The sequence below is a fragment of the Microtus ochrogaster genome, linkage group LG4, assembly GCF_000317375.1.
Source record: "Microtus ochrogaster isolate Prairie Vole_2 linkage group LG4, MicOch1.0, whole genome shotgun sequence".
Taxonomy (NCBI): domain Eukaryota; kingdom Metazoa; phylum Chordata; class Mammalia; order Rodentia; family Cricetidae; genus Microtus; species Microtus ochrogaster.
In genome coordinates, this window is record NC_022030.1 from 64,092,503 (window position 1) to 64,102,798 (window position 10,296).

At 46.3% G+C, this 10,296-nt stretch overlaps 1 protein-coding gene across 1 annotated transcript in view; it reads right to left on the minus strand.

Annotated features, from left to right (window-relative positions):
• Nucleotides 1–10,296, minus strand: part of Sag (S-antigen visual arrestin) — a 39,729-nt gene that overhangs the window by 21,037 nt on the left and 8,396 nt on the right. The window contains exons 3-6 of the mRNA XM_026786483.1: nucleotides 8,974–9,018; nucleotides 7,115–7,308; nucleotides 4,270–4,329; nucleotides 1,061–1,137 (exon numbers count right to left, since the gene is read on the minus strand). Of these exons, the coding sequence (XP_026642284.1) occupies nucleotides 1,061–1,137; nucleotides 4,270–4,329; nucleotides 7,115–7,308; nucleotides 8,974–9,018 (376 nt within the window). The remainder of the gene's footprint in view (nucleotides 1–1,060; nucleotides 1,138–4,269; nucleotides 4,330–7,114; nucleotides 7,309–8,973; nucleotides 9,019–10,296) is intronic.

Consider the following 10,296-nt stretch of genomic DNA (forward strand, 5'->3'; position numbering starts at 1 on the left):
TGCAGAGTGCTTGCCTAGTATGTACAATGTCACGCGTGGGTCAGATCCACAGCACAGGGCTCCCGTGAAGAGTGCTTGCCTAGTATGTACAATGTCATGGGTCAGAGCCACAGCACAGGGCTCCCATGCGGAGTGCTTGCCTAGTATATACAATGTCATGGGTCAGAGCCACAGCACAGAACACGCAGCACTGTGAGATGTGGGTACCGAGTATGAGGAGACTATGGAAAGGGATGGGATAGGAGGAGGCTTAGGGGTGAAAGTGAGTTATCAAATCAAAAGGAGACACAAAGGTAGGCGGGGGAGGCGCTGGGAGGCAAGGAAGTGGATGTGCATATCACCAGAATTCACTGCATATATGTATAAAATTCTCAAAAAAAAATTAAAAGGAAATGGAGCACCTGGTTGGTAGGAGGAATGTTTATCGGTGATAGAGATTCTGTTTGGGATGACACAAAAGTTTTGAGGTAGATCCTAATGGTGTCAAAAACACTGTGAGTATACTTAGTGTTTTGGGGTTATACATACAAAAGTGGTTAGAATCATGAACTTCATGGTGTATGTTTCTTATCGTAAGTTTAAAAAATGTTTTAAGAAAGAAAAAAGAAATAGACATGGCATCTTATACCTGGCGTTCCAATGTTGGGGAAGCTGAGGCACAAGGACCACCCTTGTGAGTTCTAGGCCAGTCTTGGCCACAGAGTGATAGCATTTTAAAAGAAATAAAAACTAAAAAGAGGAAAGAAAAATAAACTAAAGGAAGAGAATAAAAGAAATGACCTGGCAGGTTTGGGGGACACATGAGTCCCTGAGGTTGCTAAGCCCACTGTCATCCTCTTTTATCCTCCCCAGCCCATATTATTTATTAGTTACTGCCGCCGAGCCTTTTATAAATGGCAGATAGTTCGGTCTTTATCTGCCCTGACCTGGGGAGGCTCCATGTCGCCAGCCACAGGAAGCCTGTGGGGAGAGTTCTGTCACACCAGGATAAAGTGGGGCTGTTTTGTGTCCCTACTGCAATACCACCACCCCCCCCCCAGTCCCACGAGAAGACTCTTACTTTTTGGGGATCTTGTCCTCGTCGCTATCTGGGGAGTCTGTGGCAAATGCTTTGACCTCAAAATCGACTCCACAGCTCTGATGGAGACAAGAGACAGGGAGTGGTTAACACCTCCCTTCCTTCCCAGGAGTCAGGACAGAAGATCACACCCACAGGCAGATGGAAAGCCCTAGCTTTTCACCTTAGCTGTGTCTTTCTTGGGGCTGTCCCATGAAGACTAGTGGAGTTGTATAAGTGAATCCAACATTGGCATCAGATGGTGAGTGTCCTAGTTAGGTTACGATCCCAGTGATAAAGCAACATGACCAAAAGAACAAGTTGGGGAGGATGGGTTTACTTGGCTCAATGCTTCCACATCACAGTCCATCACTGAAGGAAGTTAGGACGGGAACTCAAACAGGGCAGGAACCCAAAGGCAGGAACTGATGCAGAGGTCAAGGAGGGGTGCTGCTCCTTGTGGCTTGCTCAGCCTGCTTTCTCATAGAACCAGGACCACCAGCCCAGGGATGGCAGCATTTGCAGTGGGTTGAGCTCTTCCCTGTCATTCACTAATTAAGAAAATGCTCTACAAGCTTGCCAACAGTCTGCTCTTACAGAGGCATTTTCTTAACTGAAGCTCCCTCTTCTTAGATAACTCTAGCTCGTGTCAAGTTGGCATAAAATTGTCCAGCACAAGGAGTAAGCAGGGGGCTGAGAGCTCGTCACCATGCCTCCTGAGATGCTCCTCTCGAGTCCCAGTAGGTCCTTGCCTCCCTCTACTTTGCCCACAAATGTACACCCTGACCCTGCACAGTGCTGCACACAGCAGTGGAGACAGATACAGATGTTCATGGCCCTGGGAGCAGTATCCGTGAATGTCCTGCCATGTTGCACTCTGACCTCAGTGACTCCCCCAAAGCTAATTCTGGCCAGATAGCAATGGCTTACAATGGTTGATTTTTTTTTTCTCTTCAAAATTAGGTAAGATGGTAAGAGAACTTTCAAGCTTATATGGATGGAGTGAATGCCATTTGCCTGTGATCTCCAGTCCTCAGTTCCCTATGGAGGCCCAGCACATTCTGGTTTCTGGCCAGAGAGAAAATCAGAGACAGCAAGATATCTCTTATGTTTCAATGCTACAGGTCAATGGTGACCGCCGAGCCACAGACCTAAAGGTTCTGAGACTAAGGGACACACAGCACCTCTTAACTGCAGGTTGTAAAGAAACAAGTGTCACTTCCATCAGCCAGGTAATGTGTAGGCAGCCTGCTCTGTCACCCACCCATCCCACCATCCATCCCACTCTGTGCTGGTCCCTAACAAGCCACATATATCTATAGGCTTCCCTGTGCTCTGTAGATCCCCTAGGTTGAAGCACTCACTCTGTAGCTGTGTAAAACTAAATAATAGCATAATAATATATCATGTACTTAAAAATTTCCATGTATATATATATATACTGTTAACTATTAATAGTATTAAGGCATTATATTGTGTGACCATTATATAGTGTAAAGTATATTCATTTTATTTTATTAATATAATAACAACAAATAAACTACATAATATTTATAGGATTATAACGTGTAATTTGTGATACATAAAATGGTATTATTATATTCAGATATAATGTTATACGTATGTATTACATCTTTATATATGTATGTATATATTTAATAATCTCCTATGTGGCTGGGCAGTGGTGGCGCACGCCTTTAATTCCAGCACTCATGAGGCAAAGGCAGGTGGATCTCTGTGAGTTTGAGGTCAGCCTGGTCTACAAGAGCTAGTTCCAGAAGAGGCTCCAAAGCTACAGAGAAACCCTGTCTCAAAAAAACCACATCAAAACAAAACAAAATAATCTCCTATGTGTCCCTCAAGCCTACCAACTGCAACCAAGTCCCCAGCTTGAGGATACTGAGGGTTTCCAGCCCAGAAGCCTCCCAACCAAGTTATCAGCCTCTCCCCTCTAAGAATAGAGGGGATGGAAGGGGCTCTGGCTTACACAGGGTTGTAAAACTCCAGAAAGATCATCTAAGAATCACGATTTGGAGCCTCTTTGAAAGAGCACAGATGGATCTGACGAGGCTTGGTACGATGGCACTCAAATGTTTTAAAGGTAATATTTATAGTGTGATCAATAAAACAGACACATATGTGTGAAGCCACTCTCAGGACATGGCATTCACCTTTGCGCCATGCGATCAGTTCCGAGAGCATCCACGGCATTCCATTTAGTTCAGTTCTATTCTGTGCCGTTCTGTCCCACCTGTTTTTGTTTTCACTCCATTTCTGATCTATGAACCACCAGTGAGCAATGATGCCACACTGAGGAACACTGTCCTCACACTTGTCATTGTCAATCACTGTCCACTGTCCTCCATACTCAGATACACACCTGCCTGCCAGCTGGCCAGTCTTGGAGCCCTGGCAATCCAGCACCCATCCCCTTCTCTCATCGTTCCTGCCTTTGTGCCTGGAGTCCGTGGTCCATCTTGGTCACACTCTGTTTTCCCTCCCTCTGCCTTTGCAGCACACGCTTGACCAACCTCAGATCCATTCTTGACCCTTTGTACGCCTGACTCAGAGCCTGCCGTTCAGGTTCCCCTGTCATTCTAGCTCAAACCCAAGTCCTCAAGACCTGGCCTTCCAGTGCTTCCCACCCTGACCTCAGCTCCCACCCTTCATCCCTTCTTTCATTCAGCAGGAACAGCCTGAGCGTGTTCCCTCCGCCACAAGTGACAGGGCCTCTCTCCCTGCAGAGTCTGGCGTTCCCCTTTTCTCGGTATAAAGATGGGGACTTTCAGTGTTACCTGTTCTCCCTCCCTCACACCAGCCTGAGGCTTTCCAGAGTGCCTGTGGCCAGCTAATATATCCTGCAGTTGTGTGCTTTTGTTGTTGCCTGTGGCTTTTCATTAACATGTGAGACCCAGGAGGTTCTAATTTCTTATTCATAAGAATGATCATGGTTAATAATTGCTGGAGACGAGTGGTGGGGTCACGGAGAGTCTTTGCGCCAGGTTCTTTATCTTTGTGTGTATTTGAAATTTTCCATGATAAAAAGCTACTTGAAAGGTCTATTGAAAGCCTGGCGTGGTGACTCACACCTATCATTCCAGCAATTGGAAGGTGGTGGCCACTCTCCGTGACATAAGACCCCCGCCTCAAAAACAAACACTCAAAAGCCTATTGAAGGAGGATGAGCCTGTGGTGTTTCTTCTTTAACTCACCTTCCCTACGTCTTGTGGAGCCGGCTGCAACATCACTGAACAGGGCAGGTAGTCAGGAAACTGGAGAGACACAAACACAGACCATTTCACTCAGAGGGGTTATTCCACGTGCAGTGTAAAGCCATCATGCAAGTGACACAAGAAGACAGACCGGACCTCCAGGAGTGGATCCTGCTCTCCTAACACCCAGGACACTGATCGATTTCCAGATATCTCCAGCATGCATGGAGACACACAAATGACGTCGTACACAGGACACATGCTCACTGCGACCAAATGTGTCTAGTTATCTGGTTCACTCACTTCACTAGCCCTTGTCCCATTCAGAAATCTTTCTAACCATTTTTACATATCATTTATACATATCTCCACAGTGTTTAGAGCTTCTACAGCGCACACTTCATGTAGCCATTCCTCTTTGTTGGACACTTACATGGTGTGTAATTTTTTTTGTCATTATAAACAATACCACAAACAGGGCAGTGGTGGCGCACACCTGTAATCCCAGCACTTAGGAGGCAGAGGCAGGCAGATCTCTGTGAGTTCGAGGCCAACCTGGTCTACAAAGTGAATTCCAGTCAGAGCTGTTACACAGAGAAACGAAGTCTTGAAAAACCAAAATAAACAAACAAAACAATACAACAATAAACACTTTTAAACTCTTTAGTCCAGTTTTAGCCAATTAATGCTATGTGTCACATTGCTAGAAAGGGAACTATCAGATTAGAATCATATCTTTTTTTGTGGGGGGGGACACAGGGTCTTTCTCTATCAATCTATACAGGCCTTGAATTTTCAATCCTCCTGCCTCTGCTTCCATATTATATGGCATTATTCATGGCTGAAAAACCGCATTTCTAAAAGACTTACTTTTTGTTTTGTTTTGTTTTTTTCAAGACAGGGTTTCTCTGTAGCTTTGGAGTCTGTCCTGGAAATAGCTCTTGTAGACCAGGCTGGTCTCGAACTTACAGAGATCCACCTGCCTCTGCCTCCTGAGTGCTGGGGTTAAAGGCGTGCGCCACCACCACCCAGCTAAGACTTATTAATTTTTAAATGTTATATGCATGAGTGTTTCGCCTGCACATATGTAAGTACACTGCATGTATGCCTGATGTTCACGGAGGCCTAAAGAGGGTAATGAAACCTCTGAAACTGGAGTTATAGGCAAGTTTAAGTTGCCATTCTGATGCTGAACACCAACCCCTGGTCCTTTGCAAAAACAGCTAACCTCACCTCCAGTACTTAAAGATCTCATCTCATTTATAGCTGGGCGTGTTGGCTCATGATTTTAATCCCAGCATGTGGGGGGGCAGAGGCAGGAAGATCTGAATTTGAGTGTAGCCAGATCTGCACAGTAAGCTCTCAAAAAGATAAAAGAAATCACATTGCTAAAGTTTTTTGTTGTTGTTGTTGGTGGTGGTGGTGTTTTTATTTTTTGTATTTTGGGGTTGGGGTTGAGATAGGGTTTCTCTGTGTACCCTGGAACTCATTATGTAGCCCAGGCTGGCCACAAACTCAACAATCTGCCTGTCTCTGCCTTCCAAGTGCTGATATTAAAAATATGTGCCACTATATCTGGCCTGAGTTTTTTGTATTTTTGAGACAGAGCCTCTCTATGTAGCTCTGGCTGACCTGGAACCCATTACGTAGACCAGGTTGGCCTTGAACTCACAGAGATCCTCCTGCCTCTGCTTTCTTGAATGCTGGGATTAAAGGCGTGTACTAAAACACCTCTTATAGATTTTGAGATGCATTGACTTGCCACGTCAGGTTCTCAGCATAGGTGCATAGAAGCACCCAGGACTAAATAATTTTCTTTATTTGTTTTGATTTTCTTTCCTTCTTTCCTTTTTTGGGGGGTGGGGTGGGGGGTTGGTTTTTTTCAAGATAGGGTTTCTCTGTATAGTCCTGGCAGTCCTAGAACATGCTCTGTAGAGTATGCCGACCTCAAACTCAGAGACCTGCCTGCCTCTACTTCCTGAATGCTAGGATTAAAGGTATAAACCACCATGCCTGGCTAAATAATCTTTTTAAAAAGAATTTTAGGCCGGGCGATAGTGGCACACACCTTTAATCCCAGCACTCAAGAGGCAGAGGCAGGCGGATCTCTGTGAGTTCGAGACCAGCCTGGTCTACAGAGCTAGTTCCAGGACAGGCTCCAAAGCCACAGAGAAACCCTGTCTCAAAACAAAAAGAATTTTATAACTTTGGAGGAGTGTGTGTCACTAAGATAGTAACTGTGTAGGGGCTGGAGAGATGGTTCAGTGGTTAAGATAGTAACCGTGCAAACAGAAAAGGCAACAGAAGCTTCCCCATTCCCAACTCTTGCCAAGGACTTGGGTTTCCCTGGGTAGTGCATGGGCCTCAGGAGAGGTGAGGGGACAGAGTAAGGCCCTGATTCAATTCCCAGCACCATGTAGGGGAGCAGAGTTGGGGCAAAAGAGTAAATGATGGCACTTGCTCTATCAAGACCTCCTGTCCCATAGGGAACTCTGGCTTGCTTAGAACTCCCTGGGGCCAGCTGGGGGTCACAGCTACCAGTTTCTTTTTATAGCAGAATGAGAGAAGACAGAACACATACTCATCTAATTAGGCGGTCAGATGAAGGAAAATATCCAAAGGGCAGGTTGAAATGGTGCCTTCAGAGGCAGGGAGGCTATTTTCAAAGACTTAAAAACAGACAATCACAGAGCATGCAATCTAGAATTTCTTTCAAGGGTGCAATTTACAGACCCACAGATGTGAAATCCTCCCTCTGGCCCCTTCCCTTTGCCCCATTCCCATTGTGAGGTACTGGGGATGAAGGAGGCAGGCCAGGGGAGCAGGCGGGGTAAAGAGAGCTCACCGTGAGCAGAAATGGGTAGGTGTTGTCTCCCAGTTTCTTGAGCAGGCTCTCCTGGAGTTGGGTAGGGGCACTCATGGCCCCAACAGGAGGGTATACCTGGACCCGAGAAAAGTACAGGTCCCTGCGGAAGGTCAGGCCAATCACGTCAATGTCCTCCTGGCCATAGCGGAAGGCGCAAGTCAGAGTGACATACACTGGGAAGAAGATGCACACGGGTTAGACCTGGTCTGTTGCACAGGCCGGATTACCTCAGCCACTTCCACTGGGCTGAGCCCGCAGCAGAGCGACCACACTACTCTGTCTGCCCCAGAGATCCAGGCTTTGCTGCCTGGAAGGCTCTGGGGCTGGGAGAAGAATACTTTGCAGCTGGCTGACACATTTTGGGAGAAGCAGCCTGTTCCTAGGGTTAGCATTCATTATCCCAGACAGGACTGTCACAGGATTGCAAGACATCTCCCTGGCAACCACATTATTTTGCTAGGCTGGTAGAAATCTGGGGACAGGGATGGCAAGATGGCTAACCGAGTAAAGGTGTCTGCTGCACAGCCTGACAGCCCATGTCAATCTCCGGGAACCACACAATGGCAGGAAGGAACCAACTCTCCCCAAGTTGTCCTCTGACTTCTACGGGTGCACCTTAGTGCTTGTGCACCCACCACATACAGACAGACATACACAGAGACACACAAACGTCCACACACTGCATAATGACAAACGTAATAAATGTGCAGTCCACCTGTCCTTACTGTTTCCGATCTCCCACCCTCCCTCTGCCTGGGCTACAAGCTTGGGTATCTGGAGTTGGATGTCTGAAAATGGTGCTAACTTGCTTGTTTGGGTTAGAGAGGGCAGGATGTCTGGAGAGACAGACAGAGAAAACAGCAAAAGCAAAACAGACATGTGCCTGAGCCATATGGAGGCTGAGGGAACAGCCAAAGGTCCGAGCCAAGCAAGGAGACAAAATCAAACCTGAGAAGCTGCATTTATAGTCTTTGTACATTGCTCAGAAGCCTATGAAGCATTCTCTAAATCACTGGTTCCCAAAATTCTGTCTGATTAAAGACAGCCTGTCCCCAGTGTGTGAAAGTTCACCTGAAGTTGAAGACAGGAAGTTCACAGTTCTCCATAGCAAGGCTTATCAAAAGTGGTACCTTGAGTCCTCTCTCTTGGCCTGAGAATTTTTTCTTTGTCAGTTCTAAGGTCAGCTGCCCCCTAGCCGCTGACTCAGATGAACCACTAACCAGCCGTGCATCCTTCCTTTGAGCACTTTTGAGAGGTGTCCACAGCAGGTCTGGATTTCTGCTTGCACCCACTAAGCTGTGGTTTTCCCTGATAACTAAATCCCTGTGTGGTAAAGGGCAGGGACCGATTGGGTTCAAACCAGAGAGATGCAGAGCACCCAGGCAGGTGAGGAAACAGAGGAGAACCATTGTCTGCCATTCCTGCTTCGCTCCCCACTCCCCACCCCTGCGCTGTTGCCAGCCCACACCTGACATATTCTAGTGGGTACATCCAAGGTTTAGCACAATGCCTTGTGGTTGCCAGTAGCAACCACTCCAAAGGCATATTTAGAATGGAACTGAGTCAGCGACATTATCATAAGCCTCGCTCGAATCTGTTCTAATTCAGTTTTTGCGACTGTCATTAGGAACAAATGGCTTGCCGCACACAACACAACTGCCAGAGATCTCAAGGGCACTGTCATACTAAAGCACAGAACTTCCCAAGGACACAGAACAATAAACTCTGGGTTTTATTCCCCTGCCTCTCAACAGGCACGGCTTCCCACATGAAAGCCTACTACCCACAGCGACAACCTTTACTGACAGAAGGATGGAGAAGCAAGGGGCTCAGCTCACCTTTCTTCCCCTTCACCAGCTCGGGATCCACCAACACAACACCATCTAGACCAAAAGAGAGAAAACCGAGAGTGAAATCAAGAAAATCAGACATCTGGCTTTAAAGCTGTGTACAATATGGTGTCTTCTGTTTTTATTTTGGAGGTGGGAGGGTGAGGCAGGGTCTCATGTAGCTCAGGGTAGCCTTGGCTTTGCTATGTAGGTAAGTAAGGATGATCATAAACAAGTAATCCTCCTGGCTCCAGGCCTGATCCACCAAACTGGCTTGTTTTCTATTATTTTTAAAAAACAGTAATTTTTTATTTGGGGTTGGAGAGATGGTTCAGTGGCTACAAGCACTTGCTGCTCTTGCACAGGGCCCAGGTTTGGTTCCCAGCACCCATACGGCAACACACAACTGTCTGTAGCTCCAGTTTCAGAGGAGCCAACACCTCTTCTGTCCTCCAAGGGCTCCTGCATGTATATGGTGCACATACATACAGGCAGGCCCTCACACTTATACATACAAGAATAAGAATAGTAATTTTTAAAATGTGGTTCTGGGGATCAAATTCAGACTGTGAGTCTTGGCAGCAAGCATCCTTACCCACTGAGGGCGTGTTTATCCTCAGTGCTTAAAACTGCCAATTTTCTCCATACTTCTTTCAACGTTTGATAGACAGTGAAATGCTTATCAAGCCAAAGGAAGGTGAAAAGCCAGTACAGAGGGCTGCAGTATGCCTCTTGTGCTTACGGTTTATATACCGTGTTAAATTAGGACACGGACAAGCACACAATGGTTGTGTACGCTTCTGTGCTACAACAACCACCACAGCGTACATTTAGAATTGTCCTGGCATTGTAAAGGTCTCCTTTGGGCTCTCTCATGCCACCCATCCCTGCTTCCACCATCCTCAGTGGAAGTGGCAAGCACTGGCTGCAGAACTTTGTCATCTTGAGAATGTTGTATGAGTGAAACCATGAAGTCCACAGTCCTTTGAGATGGCTCTTGTCACCCGGCATAATGTTTAGAGATCTCTAAGTTGTTGCAGGCATCAATAGCTCACACATCTTACATTTCTTCTTCTTTTCTTTTCTTTTTTTGAGAAAAGGTCTCTCCTATACAGTCCAGGCTGACCTCAGATTCTCCATCCTTCCCCTTCAGCTTCCCCAGTGCTGGGATTACAGGTGTATGCCACAACAACCAGCTGCTTGTTTTTTTACTATTGAATGTGTGTGTGTGTGTGTGTGTGTGTGTGTGTGTGTGTAGAGATAGATAGATAGATAGATAGATAGATAGATAGATAGATAGATAGATAATGATGATGATGATGATGATGATGA